This window comes from Porites lutea, chromosome 4, assembly GCF_958299795.1.
Source record: "Porites lutea chromosome 4, jaPorLute2.1, whole genome shotgun sequence".
NCBI lineage: Eukaryota > Metazoa > Cnidaria > Anthozoa > Scleractinia > Poritidae > Porites > Porites lutea.
In genome coordinates this window covers 25156929-25179423 of record NC_133204.1, presented here as the reverse complement: position 1 = coordinate 25179423, position 22495 = coordinate 25156929, and the positions used below count along the sequence as shown (strand labels likewise).

Here is a 22495-nt window from a genome sequence, read left to right as displayed (position 1 = left end):
ATAGAATAGTAGACGGTGGCACCCTCAAAGAAACATTTAAGAGTCGGAATGCTTAGTGGCACAAAAGCTGCTAATTTTTTGGCAAGTTCACTATCACAAACTTGAGACGGGCTGAGAAAAGAAAGAGTTGTGATATCATACCTTCCATGGGCAAATTAACGCAGATGTTCAACAGGATCAACCAGGAGTTCCAAGAAAGATGAAAAGACAGAGTTGTGATGCCTCTCCCGATCGGGAAGGTCCTTTGGGGAAGAGAAAGTCTGTATTTTGATGTTAGATCAAAGAGTAAGGAAGTATGCGCAGCAGATACAGGATGAGAGACTGCTTCAAAAGTTGTGTGTCGGGGATATGATTGTACGGAGAGCACTTTATCACTCCCGCTGCCTTTCTACACTGTACAACAAGGGATATCGGGAAAAAAAGAATACAGCAATAGATCAATGTCAAAAAGAAGAATTAGAGAGCATTCACGACGCAGCTCTGGATGAAGTAATGTCGTATATTGCGAAAGCTAAGTATGATAATCCCGGGCGAGCCAGGAAACAGGCGTGATGTTCAAATTGACAAAACTGCGAGATTTACAGTCATGGCGTTACAGAACTAGGCTTCCAGGTCAACAGCAGAGTTAACACAACTCATCTAAAAAATCAGATTCTTGATAAAATGCCTGAGTTGGAAGTTGTGACCAAGGGGCAAAAGGATGTGTTTCTAGTATACAGATCGGACATCGCCAAAGCCGTGACTAAGTGTCATGAGTCCGCAATTGAAGAGAACGCAATACTGAAAAAAGCAGCTAAAATAATTAAGGAAGACATGTTCAAAATGGATGACACCGATTTTTCCGGGACATTCGAGAGCAACTGCTAAGTGAATGCTGTCCCCCAGTCACTGCTACAACTTGTAAGCCTGTTGTTGAATGTTTCCATGGAAGCCAGAGAATCCAAGATATCGGAAGCTTGTCTCAGCATAGCGCAGCTTGTCAGGTTGGTTACCTACACCGAAAGAGAGCTTACTGACGGAAGAGGGGGCATTGTAAAGACGACATTTTTGTGGAGTTCGAGACTTTGTTGCTCTTATAGTCCTATTTGGTTGATCAACACAATAACTAAGCTCATGGAAAGCTACTACGTCCTTACCGATGGGTACAAGCTGTTTAAAATCGCAATTATAACATTTAATGATTGCATATTCACTGGCTTTAAGAACAATGCATTGCTATGTACCTATTTCAAACCAGGTTGCACTCTGGTCAGCCTGCGTAGCAAGCGCAAAGAGGGAAGGATAGAAAAAAGCGAGTGGGAAGCTAGGGGAATTGGAAGGAGGGAAGAATGTGGCAGCTTTTTCTCAGCGCTCGCTTTCAGGGCCCGTCCTTTCCCTTCGCACTTGCTACACAGGATATACTCAGGTCAATCCATTTTCCGCAGCCGACAGTGTATTATGAAGGCCTGTGTTCCCGTTTAAATACAGCAAGATTATCGCTCCGGAGGCCGAATAATGGTGATCTGGGTGTTCGAAAAAGCCTGATACTTAGACATTAAAACCATGGGGAGGCTGGATATGTTGAGTAAAAACTAGCTTGCAAGCACTACAGCTAGCAGGTTACCAGTCCTGCACTTAGAAACTGCCTTCCAAAACTTATTTTAAAAAATGATTGAGTAGGATTAAATTTGTACTATTTTTGTATACATTATTAGTATAGGTAATAGCATGATTAGTAGTGATATTTGGCATAAATACCACGAGTGATATTTCAAAATTGTTATACGTAATTTCACGAGCCGTTAGGCGAGTGAAATTTGAGACAATTTTGAAATATCACGAGTGGTATTTATGCCAAATATCACGTACAAATCATGCTATTATTTGCTTATACTACTACCCGCAAAAGGTTTGTAATTTTCACACGTAGGTATTTCAAATTAAGCTGAAATACCACTGCTCTAAGCCAATCAAATTGCAGTAATTTCTCATGTAGTAGTATAAGTATTATAATATTTATGTTGTTAACCTAGCAGATATAATTCCACCATTCGTCGGCGAAAGGGTTCGTTAGCAACGTATAACACCAAAAAGCGAGAACCACCAGTAGCAGTAGACACAGGGTTGATGGTTCATGCAAAGACGAGAAAACGGGAACTGGTTGATAAATTACACAACTTGGGTATGTCAATTTCGTACGACCGGGTACTCGAAATCTCCATAAACATAGGGAACTCTGTATGTCAGCAATTTCATCAAGAGGAGGTTGTTTGTCCCTCAAATCTACGAAAAGGACTATTTACAACTAGCGCATATGATAGTATTGATCATAACCCGAGTGCTACAACTGCCAAGGGATCATTCCATGTTACGGGAATATCCTTATTCCAACACCCAACAGAAAACAACCCGGGAGAAACAAGAAAAGTTACCCATATTTGCAGCGATGCTACCACAACAACATCCATTTCACCACTCACCGAAGAATATGCCTCTGTAAGGCCATTCGTTTTTCCCAGGGAGAAGCCAGAGGCTAACGTGACTTTTAACGATGAAATGAAGGCCTTGCCTGTCGCTCTTGATACTAACCAATCCTGGCTCAAGCACGTGTCAGTTGTGGTGGAACAAAGCGGAGACGATGAAAGTCAGGCGACGGACGTATCTTGGTCTGTATACCACGCCAGTAAACGATCATCACACCCTCAAACAGATATTACGTTCCCCCTTTTCAGAGAAGATTCCAAATCACCGGCTATGGTGAGACATGTAATTGATGTAATCAGAAAAGCTGTCGAGTTCCTCAGTCCTGGTCAAGTACCGGCAATTGCTTGCGACCAACCTTTGTATGCCATCACAAAACTTGTACAATGGAACTTCCCAGAATTCTACGGCGAACCGAAGCTCTTCGCAATGTTCGGGGGATTACACATAGAAAGTGGTGCATGGAAGACCCTCGGAGATTGGCTAGCTGAAAGCGGCTGAAAGACAGTGATAATCAATGCTAATATTGCTACTCCTGGAAGCGATGATACACTTCTGAGGGTATCACACATCTCACGGGCCCACCATGCACACCAAGTTACTGCTTGCGCTCTATACATTCTTATGCAGAGAGTATACAGTGGCTATCTACAATCGTGTGAAGAGCCTCCTGAGTGGTTTGAGGGGTGAAAGAAACGAAGAATCGAAGCAAGCCTACTCTTTCACTTTTGGTACCTCGTCATGCAACTAGAAATAACTGTGCTAACATTTGTGCAATCAATACGACAGGGTGACGTGGTTCTGTATTGTGATAGTTTGGAAAGACTGATTACATGGTTTTTCGCCCTAGATCACATGCATTATGCTCGGTGGCTTTCAGTGCATCTAAGAGACATGCTGGCTCTCCCCGATCGGCATCCTCAGATAGCAGAAGAGTTCAGAAATGGAAAGTTTGTCATTCACAAGACCCAGAACCCTTTCTAAGCCATTACGTTAGACCATACCCACGAACAGAACAATAAGATCGTGAAAGGGGACGGGGGCTCAGTGGGCCTAACCGAAAATTCATCAGAACTATTGAGGAGGATGGTGTCTGGCCGGAAATCGCGCGTATGGTGTCCGAGTTTGAAGATGCTGAGGGTCATCGGCAAGGCTTAGAAGAAGACGACACCGGTACATTCCGCCACCATGAAGAAGTCAAGAGCAAGCGGGCGGCTTTTCCTTTTTTCGGCCCTGGATGGAACTCGTTCGGTCATCCAAGTTCCGATCTTCTAGTATTAGATACTCGAGACATCGCTAACTCAAGTGTTGTTTCAACTGTTGATAAAGTCAAGCGCATTGGCCAGGACTCGTTTGAAGCCTTTGTTGAAAGGCGGCTTGTCAAACAAGAAACTTCTTTATTTGAGCCTATTAATAAGAACAACCTTCCATTGTTTAGTAAGCCGACAACAAAGAAAAACGACAACAACTTAAGTGCTTAAAATCTCTTAAGAAGACTGCACTCTGTTTGCACAGTCTTTTATCAGCTGCCAGATCCGTGGAGCGGACTTGAGTGATTTTTTTGGTCATGAAATAGCACGCGTACCCGCCATCGCTTGCCAAGTTTGGAAGCATGCACTCGTGCGCGAAGTCCGATCTAGCTAAGTGCCTTGAGGAGCTCTCGCCATCCAATCAGAGTGATTCTTCCCTCGTTGAAGCAGTAATTTTAGATGGTGCGGCAATTGTTAACATGTTGAAGCCTGGGCATTGACTTTCCAGCAATGCGGGGAAGAAGTGTTTCTGAGCTATGTGCAACAGCAGCTGACACTTCATGTCAACAGGATAGACATTGTTTGGGATGCCTATAATGCCAACAGCTTGAAAGCTCACACCAGGGAGAAGCAAGGCAACGGGGTGACAAGGCGAGTTGAGTCTAACAGTCCCATACCAGCGAACTGGGATGGATTCCTCAGAGTAGACGAAAACAAAAAGTAACTATTCAGGTTCTTGGCAGTGATGTGCCCGACCGTTGACGGTTTTGATAAGAAGGTAATATTATCTTACGACCAGTCAGTTGGTAAGCAACACAAGTGGAGATACTGGTGTCTTATCACCATGCACGCATGAGGAAGCCGATACGGGAATTTTCGTTCACCAACTGGATTCAGAAAGAGAAGGCAATAAGAGGCTATTGATCCACACAGTTGATACCGACGTGACTGTTATAGCTATTTCTGTGTTCCGGAGGCTCAGCGCCAGCGAAATATGGATTGTACTTGGCTCTGGCAAGGCATTCCGCTACATCGACATTCACAAAATTGCAGCTGTTTTGGGTCCTGAGAAAAGCTTAGCTCTACCGGCATTTCATGCCCTCACCGGGTGTAATCAAGTCTCGTCCCTTTATAGTAAAGGCAAGAAAACTGCTTGGGACACATGGAACGTCTATGAGGATGTTACTCCAGCGTTTGCTATTCTAAGGCAGTCTACGAGTCCCTTCCCCACCTGGAGCGCTTCGTCGTTCTAATTTATGACAGAACCAGTAGCTGTGTTTCAGCAAATGAAGCGAGGTTGGATTTACTCTCCATAAGGGACCAGAATAGACGCAATTACACTCACGTCTGCTGCTCTGCTGGAGCATTTTAAGTGAGCAGCCTACATGGTAGGCCATTGTTAGGGTAAGGCCCTCATAGGCATTCCAAATCTCCCTTCTCCATCAGAATAGGGGGTGGCAGTAGTCTTCAAGCGGCCAGTTGGAGCCTGTCTGGACTCTACTCCCGGAGGTGTCCAAGGTATTTGAACTGTTGCTGAAATGTAGCTGTCAGCCTGAGAGGGGATGTAAAGGGCGATGCAAATGTGTCAAGTCACATCTTCCATGTAGCGCCCTGTGCAAGTGCAGAGGACAATGTGAGCGGCAATGGCCATTCGTCGACTCGTCTGTAGGTAAGTAAAAGCAGGTTGAACCGCTGCTGTCTGAATAAGATTATAAAACGTTTGCAACGCCAACTTTGGACTCATGTTTTGTTTTCCTAACCAGCTGGCGCCGAGTCAAAAAGAAAAGTTAATGGGATCGGACAAAAGTGCAGATCCGTAGATCACATTAGGTATATTTAGCATACACTATGCCTTTGGTGTTTAGAATTTGGCATAAGTTTTGCTCGCCGGCTTCTAAGATCGAGCTTTGATTTCATTAATAGAGGAACCTGATGCCACAGCCAGGAAAAACGAGAAAGGGTTGCGTTGCCCACGAAAAATCATTCAAATCCTTACCTCGGAAAAAGTTTTTGGTTATTTTCATTTCATTTTGTGAAAATTAATTCGATGACTGCACAACTGAAACTACTCGATAAAGGCGTGGAATTATTTTAGACATAATAATTACATGGAAATATCATCAATGAGATGGACTGGTATGAACTATGACGCGTGTAGGCATTTATGTTACTCTATATTGTTCACTTTCGGTAATACCAATGCAACAACTATTTCTCTGTACGCATCCACCAAAAGGCGTGATTCTATCCATAGATATACAAACGCCAATGTAGCCAATCACGGTGACTTTTTGAATCTTTCGCTTCCACCCTAGAAATGATATTTTCCAGCGCTTTATTATATCATCGATACCATAGCTGTTGAACTAAAAGTACTTGAAAAGGGTAGTGACCTCCTATCTAGAGTTACAGTTTAAGTATGTACAAGCTTAAACAGTGCATAAGTTTCGTATTTTTATTATAATGTATTCCCCCTCTTCATTTCTGGAAGTATCCATCAGAGGGCGTGGTACTTTGGATATCACTGTGCACTACTCTGTATCGTACTGCTCTTATAAATTTCTGATCCATTCTTTACCTTTAAGGTTGTGTTTCCGCTTTTTAAATGATAATTAATTCCATAGCTATAAACTGGAAGTATTCAATTTGAGGGGTGACATCCTACCCAGAATTACTCAGGGAATAAACCTCTACACCTCTTCAAAATTTTGTGCTTTTAACACTAATTTGAACAATGTTGCACCATTTTCCTGTACTACTAGGGCAGATCATGGGTGCAAGCTAAGGGTACCCGCGCTAGGTCAGCGGTTTTTAGAGAAAATTCAAAATGGTGAGCGAAGATTCACACTCGACTGACTTGAGTGTCTCGGGTGAAGAAGATCATTTAACAATTTTATTGGCTCATTACAGTTTTTGGTTTTACTTAAGGACAAAGTTATTTAGCAACGCTTGTTACGCCGCCAACTTGCACAAAAATGCTAAGAAATCTTAACTTTTGTTGTACAATTTGCATATTTTAGCATCAGACCAAAAAAGTGTTTGTTTCTTTGAGCAACTTTCGTTACAAAAAGCAACTTTTCATTGGTTTTTGAGCAGCTTTTCAGCAAGTTTTTGGGAAATCACGGGAAACTTTTTGGAAACTCTCAAGCAACTTGTGGAAAGCACTAACTCCGAGCGCAAGAGTTTTTTTTTTCGGGGAAGCGAGAAAAAGTGCATGCGACTTTGAAACAAGATAGCTTGCCAATCCGGTTCTTTGTGGGATCTTTTTGCTTCCGTAATTTGACATGTCTGCACGCGACGCAGCGAAGCGTAAAACTGGGCGTAAATATTCAAAGTGAACAGATGGCAAATTATCGAAGTTGCTAAAAAATACGTGTCGTATCACTCCATCAGTAGGATACCTAGAATGTGTGCAATTCCACAATTGGTTTCGGCTCCATTAAATCCATTAAATCCTTAAATCCTATACCAATCCTGCCTAATCCTTAAATCCTATACCAGAATGTAAGCACAGTCATGGACAACACATATAAGTGAGGAAAATAACGCAAAGTAAAATTAAGACGTTACTATATTTTTAACGAACTAAATGTACACGTCAATTAGATAAATAAATAAATAATGCACGTACTCAAAATACAACTTTGCACGCACACGTTCCAAGATACAACTGAAATACAAATCTAAGTAATAAATAAGTAATGTAATAGTCCGGCAGAAAAGATGACTTTTTGCTGTGAACCTTGCACTTTTGTATGTAGTATTTTGTATTGCTCTTACAGCTTGCCTAGGACTCCTAGTTTACTCATCCATCAACTAGCACTCTTGCAGTAGTGGGGAAATGACTCTTCATGGCTATTTTTAAAGTAGATAGATAGATAGATAGATAGATAGATAGATAGATAGATAGATAGATAGATAGATAGATAGATAGATAGATAGATAGAGAGAGAGAGAGAGAGAGAGAGAGAGATCGAGAGATAGATAAATAGATAGATAGATAGATGAATGTTGTGCCCTGGAGTACTTGTTTAAGAAGACATTTGAATTTCGTAAAGGACTCTGCTTGCCTGTTATATGCCGTTTCCCTTATTGCAAACCTAGAACACAAATATTCTGGAGCCAGCACGTGTAAAGACTCATAAACCATCGTGGCTTTTTCAGTTTCGTGCTGGTGCGCTAGAATTTTCCATCCTGGGAGTTCACACAGGTAACAAGCGTCTTCATCGTAGTCTGAAAATGTAAAACAAGGGCTGCTCTATTTTGTAGTTTTTTAAGTTTGTTCCTTAAGGTTATCCCACAGTTTCCCTAAACAGTATTGCAATAATTGAAGTGAGGGTGAATAAGAGCTTGGTAAATTAGTTGTAAGGTCGCTTGGGGGACAAGGTGCCTTACTCGCTTTATGGCACCGATACCAGAAGATTCTTTCTTTATTATCTTCTCCATATGACTACCCCAATCGAGATTATCATCGATGGTCACTCCGAGAGATTTAGCAGTAGCGACTAGGGTAACTCAAAAATAATTAATTGCAAGTATTGGGGAAACTGTCACAGTACTTAGCCTCTGCCTAGATCCAATTAACATGAACTCGGTTTTAGTCATATTTAGAGTGAGTTTGTTTGCTCTTAGCCAATTGTGAACATTTTCTAAGTCTTCGTTTAAACTTGTCTGAATGTTGTGAATATTGTTTGCTCGCGTATGTAAAATGGGTATCATCAGCATACATCCGAGGCTCGCAATTTGACAGGCAATTGGGAAGATCGTTAATGTATAATAGAAACAATAATGGACCTAAGATAGTACCCTGAGGGACACCACAACTTAAAGAACAACTGCTAGAGAGGAGACCATTGATGGAACACATTTGTGCGCAGTCCTCTAAATATGACTGAAACCATTGATGGGCAATATCATTAATACCGTAGAGGTTTAGTTTTGATAAAAGGATCTTGTGGTCCACTGTGCCGAAAACCTTTTTTAAATCTGGGAATACGACAGCACTGATTTTGCCACGGTCAATATTATATGCCCAAGTATCCGTGGCCTCAAGAATAGCCGTCACAGTTAAATGAATAGAATGAAAGCCTGATTGATATTTACAGATGATGTCGTGTTGTTCTAAATAGGAAAATTGGGGCTATCCCAGGATCCTCAACAACGCATGCGCTAATTAGTATGGTGCACTTCTGGACCAAACACACTGATAGTACAGGATCCACCGTCAGGGACGTCTTATTCGATTACCTGAAGGCTTTCGATTTGATAGACCACGCGCTTCTCGCTAGGAAGCTGCTGGCCCTGGACATGCCGGTTGGCGTATCGTTTTGGATCATCAATTTCCTTACACATCGCACACAGAGAGTCAAATTGAGAGAAGATTGCTTGTCTGAATGGAGGAACGTACCGGCGGGGGTGCCTCAGGGAACCAAGCTCGGGCCGTGGCTGTTTATTCTCATGATTGATGACATCAACACGAGTAACACGGAACTGTGGAAATACGTGGATGACACAACTATTGCAGAGTGTGTTGACAAGAAGGAAGACAGCTGTATCCAATCCGATGTGGAGGAACTGATCGCTAAGTCTAACCAAAACAAGGTTCCAGCTAAACGAATCGAAGTGTATGGAACTACGGATTTCGTTCGCTAAATCAGCCGCGGACTTTGCTCCCATTGTTATCAACGGGAAAGCAATAGAGGTAGTGTTCACTGTTAAGTTGTTAGGTCTAAATATATCATCCGACCTCCTGTGGAACTGTCATGTTGCTGAGATAAGTAAAAAAGTAGCGAGTCGATTATATTTTCTTAAACAACTGAAGAGAGCGAATATTCCCGCCAAAGATCTGCTAATCTTTTACTTGACCTGTATCCGCCCAGTAACGGAAAACGCATGCCCGGTGTTTCACAACGCGCTTCCCACATATTTATCCGCAGAGCTAGAACAGCTACAGAAGCGCGCCATGCGAATTATTTTTCCGTTTGTACCATATAGCGACGCATTACATCAAGCCAACTTGGAGACGCTCTCTCAACACAGGCAGTCTATCACAACTAAGCTTTTTGATTCCACCACTTGTAACTCAGCCATAAACTGCATGAGCTCTTGCCACCTCGTAACAATTGTGAATCCAATTTAAGACAAAAGAGGTATTTTAATGTCCCTCTGGCTAAGACGAAGAGACTTAAGAACACATTTATATATAGCAACTGTAATTAAATTTTTAGCTACACATGTGTACATTTTTCTTATATTTTTCTCATATTTTTATTAGATTTTATTATTGTAACGATTAATCTAATTGAGCTTTTGGCTGCGATTTTGATCTGAATAAACTATCTATCTATCTGTCTAGGCATATAACTGATCATAGACAATTCTTTCAAACACCTTGGCCACAACTGAGATCACAGAGATAAGGCGATAGTTGTTAAGGTCATCTCTGTTCCCTTGTTTGAAAAGAGGGGTAACTCGTGCACATTTCTAATCATCAGGAAATATACCTAGACTAATTGATTGCTTCAAAATATCACAAATAGAGATGCAAATGAGATCTGCACATTCCCGGATGAGCCTAGCAGATATCTTATCAAGACCAGTAGCCTTTGACTTTTTTAGTTGTTCAAAAGTGAATAAACTTTGTTAACACTGGTCGGACGGAGCTGAAATCATTGGACTGTGCTGGTGATGTACCTCTGATAAACATCACCATCTGGAGAATCAATATTACGGCTAAGTTCTGGACCGATAGTAGAAAAATGATCATTAAATTCGTTCGAAAGCTCAGTTGGATTCGTTATTGATACTCCATTTACTTTCAGAGAAGTTACCGCTGTTTTCCCAGATTTACGTGAAGTAAGTTCATTGATAGTCTGCCAGGTCTTCCTTGAATCGCTTGTATATTGTTTGAAGCTGTTTTGATAATAGGCTTGCTTGGCTAATCCAATATAGGGGGAGGGGGGGCATGTTTGTCAACGATAGAGAGAAACAATCTTTTCCATTGTAACCACATATCATTCGGATTGGTTGAACAGTATATTTGGTCCCAACTTTGAGATGAAACATGCAACATCATTATTATGAAAATTTTCTCTATTGAATTTTCTAAAATTCCTTTAAGTTATTTCGTTGTGCCCTCTTGATGTTCCTGAACTCGCTTATGGTTGCGTTTTTTTATTTCCCGGCTAGTGTGACACGCACTTTAGGCGAAGCCCTTTTGAGGTGTTGACCAAGACCTAAGTTCCATTTCCGCCGCTCTCTCGGGAAACTAATATTTTTTCCATAGCGAAAGTGTGGCTTCTTGCTGGGGATTGATATTTGCGATTTTCAGGAGGTTGTGCCCTCGAAACACAAGTGAAACAAAACGCAGCGATGTCACTGTTTGTAAAATACGTTGCCGATAAACAACATTTCCCTGTTTTTCTCTGACGCTACAGTAGACATTGCCATGCCTAGTCCCTATACGGCGTCTTCCCACACAATCTCGGTCAAGGCATTTTCGAACTCGCTCGGACCACGTGAGCCGAAACGCATTAGCCGCGCGGAATAATGAGGCCTACGGACAAGCCAACGGCAGACGGTCGTTCCGTACGGTCCTTCGCTATCATTAAAAATACTGGACACGGGAATTTTGTTATTGGCCGTTTTCACACTAGAGCTAGAAATGGATTATCCGTCTGAGACGAGCCTGTGTACAGTCCCCCCCCCCCTTCCCGACAGACCTTCCCTTCTCCTTCTCCCTCCTCTGAGGGAGGGGGGTGGTACACAGGCTTTCTGGAACGGATAATCCCGTCTTCAAACTGTCTGTCCAAATTGACGGATAAAGTCAGCCGGATTGTTCATTCAAAATTAAAACTATTCCATTTTCAAATTAAGACGTATTACCTCTAGTATAAAAACGGCCATTTCTGTTGTAATGAATGTTGCGCCCCGGCCTTGAGTTGGGCGTTCGCGAGTCGCTTTTGCTTTTTCACTCAGATTACTTTTAAATTGACTATTGACATTTCTATGGGTAAAATAATGTTAGAAGTGGAATACTTTATAAAATGTATGATCTATCAAATGTTAAAATTTTTCAAAAGAATAGTTTATTTCATCCCGAGATGATCCGAAGACCTTTATTTTGCTTTAAAGATACAAAAAATACAAATTAATTAATATTTAACTTTTTGAAACAAAGGGAGTTAATTTTTAACTTTTTTGTTAACCGTAATTGAAAAAAATTAACCGATAGCCGTGAACGAGCCAAAATTTTAGCTGATAACCGTAAAAGCCACCACCCCACTGGGACCCTCATATACGATATTTTGGATATTATGCCAAGGTGGTGCTGCATGTTGCAACGAATATACCAGAGCTTCCCAAACGGAAGCCTCTGATGATGAGCAAGTTCACAGTTACGTCAATTTGGAGTCTGTACTTGCGACTCCACCGGCGACTGTGGTTATATCAGTGGCACGCTGAAATGTACGATGTTGAGTTATATTGCCCTTTGTGAAAAAAGAAACTAGCGTTGCCTAATTAAAGCGGAGTATAAGATGTTGAGGAAAGGGTGACTAAAGAAAACTATTCATTTTTTTGGTTGATTTCAACCACTAGTCACATAAAAAATGGACCATTCTCGTGATTTTTGCTTTTATAAACTTTCAGAAGCGAAACATGTAGGAAAATCAGTCCTATAGATTAATCATGAAAATTTTCTTATTATATTCATACCCTATTTTTCGTAACAGTAAGATTAATTGGAAGTGATGGATCATTTTTCACACACGGATAGGCTTCATCTCAGCCAAATTTACCAAATTTACGTGATTTTTGATTAATCAAAATAAATCAAATTCCCCAAGACCGCACAATTGACAGTTGCTGAAAATGTCTAATTTGGGGCGAGGAAAACACAAAATGAGAGTAAAAAATACTATATACCTCGAAGCGAACCCCCCTTCCTATTCTGCCGGACTATAAGGATAAGATGGTGGAGTTCATGCCGGGCTGTACCATACTTCAGTCAACGAATGGCTATTTTCGGGAGCAGTGCTTCGAGAACTCCGGTCAGAGTAGTGCCTGTAAATAGTGTAAATAATTTTTGTAGAGTTTGTAATATAAATTTGGTAAGATCTGGAATTGGAAAGTTCAACTTATTCGACAAAGTTCGTTTAAAAGAGCAAAATATTGCCGCGAAGTTGTCATCTGTGTTGGAATTTCGTGTCAAAAACGTGATCACCGCTTCGTCCGTATTGTGCATGAAATGTAAAAGCAGAGATTCCAGCCCTCCCGTTTTCGCTTATTAATATTCACCCGGTTTTTGAAACTCTTCTTAGCCAAAGAAAGATTATGTTTTCTTTGTTTCGCCAGTCCTTTTTAGCATGATTCTTTGCCGTTTTTCTGTGGTTTCTCAGCCATTTTGACCCTTTTGGCATACGAGCACGAGCCTGGGATAATTTTGGGCGCGGTAATACACTGATGTGATGGGGACCAATAGGCCTTAGCTTCCTCTTCCTGTTAAAAAAAAAATTCTACTATTTTTCATTGACAGTGATCTAAAAATGCAGGAAATGGTATGTAAGAGGCACATATCTCAAAATTTTTCCCTTGGAAGCATGACCCGGGAACCCCTAAGGGCTCTTGTGGGCGCGGCTATGTCGCTCCACAAACTTCCTTTTTTTCACTTGACAGGGTTGGAATCTCTGTAAAAGGGAGGTGGTCAAATTTGAAAACGTTTTCGAAGGACTAAGCACCTACAAAGAAGAAGCTTTGAAGACGCTCTAGGAGCAAAGGGAAGTTCGCCGACTTCAAGCAGTTCTGCCAAAAAGAAAAAGAAGACAACTTTGTCATCTAACTTTTGTAGGGAAAAGAGATCTTTTAAATTTTACCAGAATGAGCAAACAAACCGTGTGAAATTAACCCAAAAATTCCAATGAAAGTCGCTTTCCACTTACCACCTGCACTTCCTTCCATCTATTCGTACGATCCTAAAAGCTTTCCCTAAAAACTTTTCTCACCGAAATGAAGCCGAGTTAATTCCCGACATAAGAGAAAAAATACGGGGTAAGAAAAGCGAAAGAAGAGGAGCGCATGCCCGAAATTTGGAAACCTATATTTAGCATTTGGAACCGAAGGCCCGAAAGTACGCAACGTATATAGCTGATTCAATAAAGGTCCGCATACGGAACTCACTGCAATGATTTGCTTCACTGACCACCCAACAATAGTTCCCAATGCGCAGCTCCCAATGCCTAAAGCAATTATTATTGAATCAGCTGTAAACGGCGTTTTGGGCAGTTTTGGTTTTTCTTAACCAGACAGTGACCAGAAAACTCGACTATCTTCAAAAGGCATTTTTCGTTTGGCAAAGTTCCCCGGAGTGAATGGGTTACGATTTTTATCAAAATAAATGGTTTAAATTTTCTTCTCTTACGAAATTTAAAAACTGATTGCTTATATATGTTGAGACTTGAAAGATTAGTGTTCATTGCACATATGTTTTCTTCATTAGAATCGCCTTGGAGACGAGATGAACGCGACAGAGATGGACCTCGTGACGAAGGAGTGAATTGGAGGAGGACTGTGGACAGGGATGGACCAGCCAGATGTGGTAATGATTTGGGTCGCTTCCATCGTGTTCTTTAATAGTCGCTTTATAAAACCATTGCAATGAGATTGGCCATAATTAGACTTGTCTGTAATGTAAAGTACTGGAGTTGTTCCTGATGGGTGGTTAAGTAAAATGGTAACTTTGTCTTTCTCTAACTCCTTCAGACATGGATTCGTCGTGACAGAATGGATGATCGCCGAAGGATGGATGATAGTAGGATGGATGATCGCGGAAGGATGGATGATCTTGGAAGAATGGACGATCGTAGAATAGTTGACCGTGGAAGAATGGACAATCGGAGAATGGATGACCGTGGAAGAATGGACGATCGTAGAATGGATTACTGTGTAAGAGTGGATGATCGGGGAAGTGCAAGGAGAAGAGATGAACGAGACCGTCCTCCGTCGAGTGGATGGCGTGATCGTGATCGTGACCGTGATGAGCGTGACCGTCCTCCACCAAGTTCTTGGTGGAGGACGGTCTTGGTGGAGGACGGTTCACAGACATGGGCATCATTGTCATTCGTCCCCCCTGGCTGAGGTGCGAATTCCTCGCAGAGCTGCCGCTCGTGCTCATTTTTTGGTCATAAACAAAGGTACTAGACAGTTCTATCTGAGCTCGGTACAAGGTACCTTACAATCCTAATACCTTTTTCCTGAATTGGAAACAACGTACAACAGGAAAAGCCGTTGAGGATGCATTGCAATACATCAAAATGTATGTAGCAGGAGTCTGAACCAAAACTGCCAAGTGTTATTTTAAAAATGTCGAGGAACAAGTCATTCGACGTCAGAGCAAGGTTTGGAGCAATTTATAGTGCTTCTAAAACTGAAAAGTACCTTTTAAAGAATAGCACGATAGGCAATCAGCTTCCGTTTTCAGAATTAACAAACATTGAATTTACTTGTCCCGAAAATTCAAACTGGTGGCTCCTTCTACCTGATAGTAATTTATTTTTGAAATTCCAAAACAATTTCACAGCCGAATTTTGAGCGACTTTTAGTTACGGACTTCTGCTCCAACGATTTTTCTGAAATTCCTCTGGCATATTTATCATATCAATTAAAGCCGATACCAGAAATTTCAGTAAAAAATATCAGCAAAATTTTTTACTAGACGCGATTTTCTTTGAACAGTAGGGTCCTTTTAAGCGCTAATTTCTCAAGAAATATTTACCATCAATGACATCGCCATATTTCGTATTATTGTCGAGTGATATCTGGTTGTTCTTTGCAAAGTTTCGCAGCCATTGCGTTAAAATCGAAAAAGTTATGACGGAAAATTGTCACAGCTAAATGCTCTTGTATTAATTACGGAGCCACCTTAAGACTCCTCTTGTACGCCATTCATAGAAAATGAACTCAGGAAAATTTATTAACATTTATTATATTCACTCCTATTTGGTTTTAAACGGGGCAGAGAAATTTTCATATTTATCTTAAAATGGTACGGGTTGAAATAGATTCGATATTATTTCGTTGATAAAATGAACAAAGATAATTTCTGTTGATTTGACATTTTCATTTAAGAGTGATTGACGTTTGATTAGGTAAATATGCCGCGTAAAAAAAACTGACTCGCAGCAGTAGTTTTTCAAAGATCTCACGTCTGTCTCGCTGGCCTGTTTTCATGTATGTACGTTTTGTTGACCCGTTGTTCTGAACTGTTTTGAACTATTTTACCTGTTGCTGACCTGAAAAATTCACTGGAAACGATCTGACTGGATATCGTCCAAGAAGTAAGCGTTTACTACTGTAACTTAAAATCAAATTATGTTAACTTATCTCGTGAGTTTCCATACCGTTGTCTAAAGAGTCTTCAATATAATTATGTATTTCTTTCTCCTGATCGAATAATAAAATTAGTAAAGTCATCAGTATTATACGATAGGCGTCACCCAGTTGGATTGTGTTACTGTACCGTTCGCTGAAACAGACGTTACTTTTCTACGAAGTAATTCTAGTCTTACAACATGCAGTTCAGGGGAAGTATAAACTCTTCCTTCACTGTAAATGGTGCCGGCTTTTTAGAAGTATCATGACTTCAGTTTCGTTCAGCTGCATGGGGTTTTATTCTCATAATTAGGTTATCTGAATTTTTTCCCTTTCTTCGTCGTAATGCGCATTTAAAAACTTTCTTATCTGTTGATATATTCGCGCAATATACATTAGAAAATATATTACTTTAATATTTATTATTCGTGCGCAAACTGTTAGCAGAATAACTTGGGGAGGATTCATTTCAGTCCCGCAAATGCGTATAAAAGCCGTCGCGTTAATGCTACGGCTATACACGTCATGATACTGACTCGATCAGTGTAACTGAACTCATCCTTTTCCAGTAAACGTGAGAACGGATACATTTGGACCTTGCTTTTCAGATTCATTTGCATGACAATTAAAACTTTCCATGCCGAGGTTTCATCTTCTTGGAATGGCAGCTTGCAGAAAATTGACAAGTTTAATAGTTCTGTTTTTCAAGTGATAGTCACTGGTTAAAGAAAACTTATTATTTTGGGACGCTAATGCAAACTACGTACGTCAAAAGAAGCTTGCACCTGGTTAAATATATCCTGTGGTTCAATTTCGGTGTCTGAAACTTGCATCGAAAGAAGGCAAGCGTTTAAGTTACAAGATTGTCCGATAAACAAGCAATGGAAAAAGCGTGTGTAGTGTGTCACGGAGAATGGTTAAGTAAAGCCAGGAGCCGATTATCGGCTTCTGGTAAAGCCAAAAACAAGCTAAAAACATGAATTAAAACAAGTCATCGGATGAAAGAACATGGAAAGATTCACGGGCTAGAATCAAGAAAAAGTTTAAATAAAAGGTCATAAAAGAAACGTGATGCAGTTACGATGTCTAGCACGTGTAGCTACGTGTTCAATAGAATCCAGTTTTCCCGCTTGAAAGATGTTTTTCACTTCAGCAGGCGTTTCATTTTCCTCTAAGACTTGCGAGTTCGTAGAATGCAAATTTCGAGGTGAAATTGTGTCGTTGAATTCATAATTATCCTTTTACAAATCTTCGCTACTCGTTTCTTGATTGTCCACATTAGATTGTAATAAATCTTTTGCTGTATTCGTATCCTCACGAATTGTTGAGCCCGCACTTCCAAGCGATTTTTCAATTCTAGCTGCTTGATCGCGGAGATTTTGTGTTGAGATATTCAAATCAGCAAACTCACTATTATCCCAAAGCTGCTTCATTATCGCCATATAACCATGCATTTTTCCGTCTGCCTTCCTCGGAGGGTCCTTCGACTATGAAAAATCCTTATCTTCTCTTTTTATTATTATTATTATTATCATTATCATTATCATTATCATTATCATTATCATTATCATTATCATTATCATTATCATTGTCATTGTCATTGTCATTATTATTATCATTATCATTATCATTATCATTATCATTGTCATTGTCATTGTCATTGTCATTGTCATTGTCATTGTCATTATCATTATCATTATCATTGTCATTGTCATTGTCATTATCATTATCATTGTCATTGTCATTGTCATTGTCATTGTCATTATCATTATCATTGTCATTGTCATTGTCATTGTCATTATCATTATCATTATCATTATCATTATCATTGTCATTGTCATTGTCATTATCATTATCATTGTCATTGTCATTGTCATTGTCATTGTCATTATCATTATCATTATCATTATCATTATCATTATCATTGTCATTATCATTATCATTGTCACTATCATTATCATTATTATTAGTATTTTTCATTCTTCAACGTTTCAGACCACTTTTCATTGAAATATCTTGACTCGGTAAATGGAGAAATAAAAATTGTTTTCTTATCGACCTTATCGCAATTACACTTAAAGATGAGCTACTCGCTAAAGTGAATTTACAACATAGCTAGAAAATTCAATAGCGCGAGCGTGCTTCATATTCCTATTGAGAACGCTGATGACGTTAATAAACAATTCGTAATTCCTCGAGTTGTTGTGGGCTTAGTAATCATGAGCCTCCTGAGTTCATCTATAACTCGGCTGTACACGATGAAGCGTTTACCATGTGTTTTATAAAGAAAATTTAAGAGGAAATGTTTAAATTTGTTAACCGATAGTATAAAGGAAAGAGGTGAGTGTTGCTGTTATTATTGTCGTCGGAAATCAACAAAAACATCTGGAGTTCGCTTTTTCTATAAACGCTCTTCCTTGATTCCTTTTCACTCGAGAGCTAGCATACGTTGTCCACAAGGATCGGCCCTTGGCCCATTGTTATGGAACATCTTTCAAAACGATCTGACATACGTAAAAACTTCGCATCTCTCTATATACGCGGATGACCATCAAATGTATGAAACAGCGAGGAACCTGAAAATGGCTGACACCAATCTTATGAGGAATGCCAATAGGGCCTCCGAATGGTACGCTAGCAATCTGCTACAAGGAAACCTGAGCAAATATCAAACTATGACTTTAAAGCATAACAAGACAGAAAGTAACACTCCATTACACTTTCAAGGAAACACCATCGAATCTTCTGACTGTCTTAAATTGGTAGGGGTCACCATAGATGAACAGTTGAATTTTAACACTCACATTAATGAAATATGTAAGAAGGCGAGTCAAAGGGTAGGTGTAATGTTAAGGCTTAAAAAACTTGTCCCTACCAATGCTAAATTAACTCTGTATAAATCAGCCATATTGCCTTACTTAACCTATTGCCACCTGACTTGGCATTTCTGTAGTGCCACCGACAAAAGAAAGCTTGAACGGGTCCAAGAAACAGCACTGCGCGCAGTTTTCCTAGATAAGCAATCAAGCTACCAAGCATTGCTGGACAAAAGTGACCTAACGACTCTTCAGAACAGAAGACTACAAGATATTGCTATCCTTATGTATAAGGTGAAACACAAACTATGCCCCGTCAAAATATCCGAGCTATTTCACGCACATTGCTCACCCTACAACTTGAGGACGGCAGAGTTCGCCATTCCCAGATTTAGGACCAATAAATATGGTAAACACTCGCTCACCTACCTGGGACCAAAGTTGTGGAATAAGCTACCAAGCGAAATCAGAACTCTCCCATCATTATTTAGTTTCAAAAATTGAATTCGTAAATTTGATCTAGGTGTAATGATAGACGACGACAATTGCTCCAATTGCATCCTTTGTAATTCTTAATCTTTTTAAATCAATTATTTCATTAGTTGATAGTTAGTTGGTTTTTAACTATATTATATTGGTAGGTAACTATATTATATTGTTAGGTGTCCCCAATTAGTAGAGGGGAACCCCATCGGCTAGACATTCCAAGACACATTAATAAAGTTTATGTATGTATGTATGTATGTATACGTGAGCATAAACACATCCGTTAATACTTGAAATGGTTAAACAGCTGAAAATCAAGAGGAGAGACTTTTTTCAGTGAGACAGCATTCCTATTTTGGTGTCACGCACAGTAAAAACTCGGAAGTTCAAATTGCTGTATTTTCGAAATGAAACATGCTTCGGGGCTGGAATCTTGTAGAAAGATTCATTTTCTATTTATCTTCAACCTAGTGTAAATTCGTAAAACCTCGCCTTTTTGACTTTGCAACTTTTAAGAAAACCATGTTCAGAAGTCTAAAATAAGCTTCATTTGTTACAGAGAATACTGATGGGGCCAGTACTTGTCCTTTGGATCGCTTTACTAAGCAACACGGACCAGACTGCGTGGTGTGCGATAATATAATCTGATCAACACACTTTGCTTGCTCATTTGGCCTCATTCTCTTTTTCAAATCACGACAAAGCAGAAAAAGATTAGTAACTATAAAATACAGCTAGGTATGGAACGGACGCTGTCTTAACCAAGGAATAGCACTTTGTGGACGGACAATTCGATGATGGCAAATCCTGGTATTTATTTTGAACCATCACCAAATTCCGTATTTGTGGAGGACCCTGCTTTCTTTATGACTCTTGCAGTTGTTGGTTTTTTACTCTCTGCAGTTACTGCTGTTGGAAATGCTGCATTGCTGTTGACAATTTTCAGAGACTCTCACCGCCTACTACAAACTCCCCCATCATTGCTGATCACTAGTTTATGCGTGTCTGATTTAATGGTGGGATCAATAGCTGGCAATCTCGTAGCATTGAAGGATGTGTATCGTTACCAGGATCGGCCAGTTCCTGATAAACTCGATCTTGTTGTTCGTTTGGTTCTTGGTCTAACACTGCTTGTAAGCAGTGGGACAATCATCGCTTTATCATACGATCGGTACGTTGTGGTGATGCATCCCTTAAAATACAAATCTACCGTAACAAGGGAAAGAGTCAAGCTGTTCATCCTCGTAATGTGGACAGTTTCTTTATCCGTTTGTTTTATTCCAATGATAAAAATCCCGGAAAAAATATTAGCGCTTGTTTACGCACACTCCTACGCTTCACTTCCTATTATAGTGGTAACAGTTATGTACATTAAAGTGTTCCGAGCTTTAAGGAAACGAAAACGAGAATTGAAGGAGGCTGGAATCACAAAGGAGATGAAAAGCAAAGTAGTTTTGGATCGAGAAAGACAGATGGTACTGACAATCTTAATAGTACTTGCATTATTTTACATAACATTTTTACCTGAGTTTATTGCGTTACATGTGCTACATTTGTGCCAATCTTGTGCACGATCACTGACATTCAGAAAGCTGGAGATAATATTTTCTCGGTTTCTTTTCCTAAATTCCGCGATGAATCCTTTTGTGTATGCTTGGAGATTGCCTAAGTATCGCAAAGCAGTGCTGTCCTGCTTTGCTTGCCGCCGAAATTCCGTGACAGCAAACGAGTGAGAGCACAGACATGACGTTAAATACAATCCCCGTGTATTGTCTCTTCAGGAGGAAACTGAGATTAAGTTGATTCAGAATAACAAAATAACACAAACGAAAAGTAAACTGAACAAGGAAAACAATAACGTGGGACCTTAAAAGTCAAACCGAAATTAAAGGGAATATTCCGTTTTTGAGGGATCATTCTTCTGCAGAAACTCCACTAAAGCCTATTTTTAATCTTTGTATTACGTCACTTAGTGATATCCTTCCGCACTTGTTGTAGTATCTCTCAAACAGTACAAGGCCCCTCCATTGTCAAGCCGCCCTCCCCTTTGAAAAGTTACACAACAACAGTTTTAGAGAGTTGGTATTGCTATGAAACAACTAAATTAAATTAACTAAGGAATTTTTTAAAAGAAATAACCGCGATATCTAAACACGACTTTATCTAACAGAGTAAATGTTCTTAATTGCCTCGTAAATATAAAAAATATTTTTTGCAAATAAATATAAATGGGTCTAAATCATGAAATGGAACATAAAACACTGAGATAGGCTATTGAAGGTGAAAGAGCGGCTGTGACAAGAAATACGGAAATACCACCATTTATGTGTAGTGTGATGTTAATCTGAAATTGCAATATTGAAAATACTACGAAAATTAATTGTAAAATAAATAAATGAATAGAATACTAGTACTAACACGAAAGTTGATGAATATGTAAATAAAGGTGTAAATTTAGAATGAAGTCGTTCATTTTTGAGCTATTTTGAAAAAATAGCTCATATGTCAGTGGTGTGAGCGTATGTATCTTTGTGGCTTTGTATCTTTGTGGCTTTGTATCTTTGTAACTTTGTATCTTTGTAACTTTGTATGTTCGGATGTTTGTTGCAAGAGCCAATAAGGTTGAAGGTACTATGAGTTGATGCTAAGGAACCAATGAGATCTTGGCATCTACTTAAAAATCACATTGCTAAAGGTCGAACAAGGGCACTTTAAGACCGCCATCTTGATTCTTTACAATTTGTTCGTCTTTTATTACGGCTACAGGTGTTTGGAAACATTATATTAAATATCTTCATGATTCAAATGCTGTGTACAGTGATGCAGCTGTTTAAGGGTTCATATTTTAGTGTGGATGCTACTTCAAGACATTCCACGCACGTATTTATGAGTTGTGTTTCACCTGCTTCAAGGTAGAGTATAAACGATCATATATTTTCAAAGCTCTTCCAGTGAAGCAATAATTGATATTTAGATATGGACTTTAATTCGAAAGTATGCGGCCTATAAAATGTGGTTTTAGAAGTTTGAAAAGCAGCTTATTTTTTTAAAAGCTGTACCGAGTATTGTTAATCCTGTAAACAAGCTGTAGAAATATTATTCTCTCGCTTACAAAGT

General features: G+C 39.7%; 2 protein-coding genes across 2 annotated transcripts in view; both read left to right on the top strand.

Annotated features, from left to right (window-relative positions):
* Positions 1 to 14304, top strand: part of LOC140933069 (eukaryotic translation initiation factor 3 subunit A-like) — a 55676-nt gene extending 41372 nt beyond the window's left edge. The window contains exon 21 of the mRNA XM_073382587.1: positions 14240 to 14304. Coding sequence (XP_073238688.1) covers positions 14240 to 14262 — 23 coding nt within the window. The 3' untranslated portion in view covers positions 14263 to 14304. The remainder of the gene's footprint in view (positions 1 to 14239) is intronic.
* Positions 14305 to 20175: 5871 nt separating this feature from the next.
* On the top strand, positions 20176 to 21507 carry LOC140934443 (adrenocorticotropic hormone receptor-like). Its single transcript, XM_073384066.1, has one exon. The coding sequence runs from the start codon at positions 20176 to 20178 to the stop codon at positions 21109 to 21111; it is 936 nt and encodes a 311-aa protein (XP_073240167.1). The 3' UTR covers positions 21112 to 21507.
* Positions 21508 to 22495: the final 988 nt, after the last annotated feature.

Bases quoted from the DNA above. Each gene is read 5' to 3' on its own strand.
- LOC140934443 (XM_073384066.1), top strand. From the start codon at position 20,176: ATGGCAAATCCTGGTATTTATTTTGAACCATCACCAAATTCCGTATTT.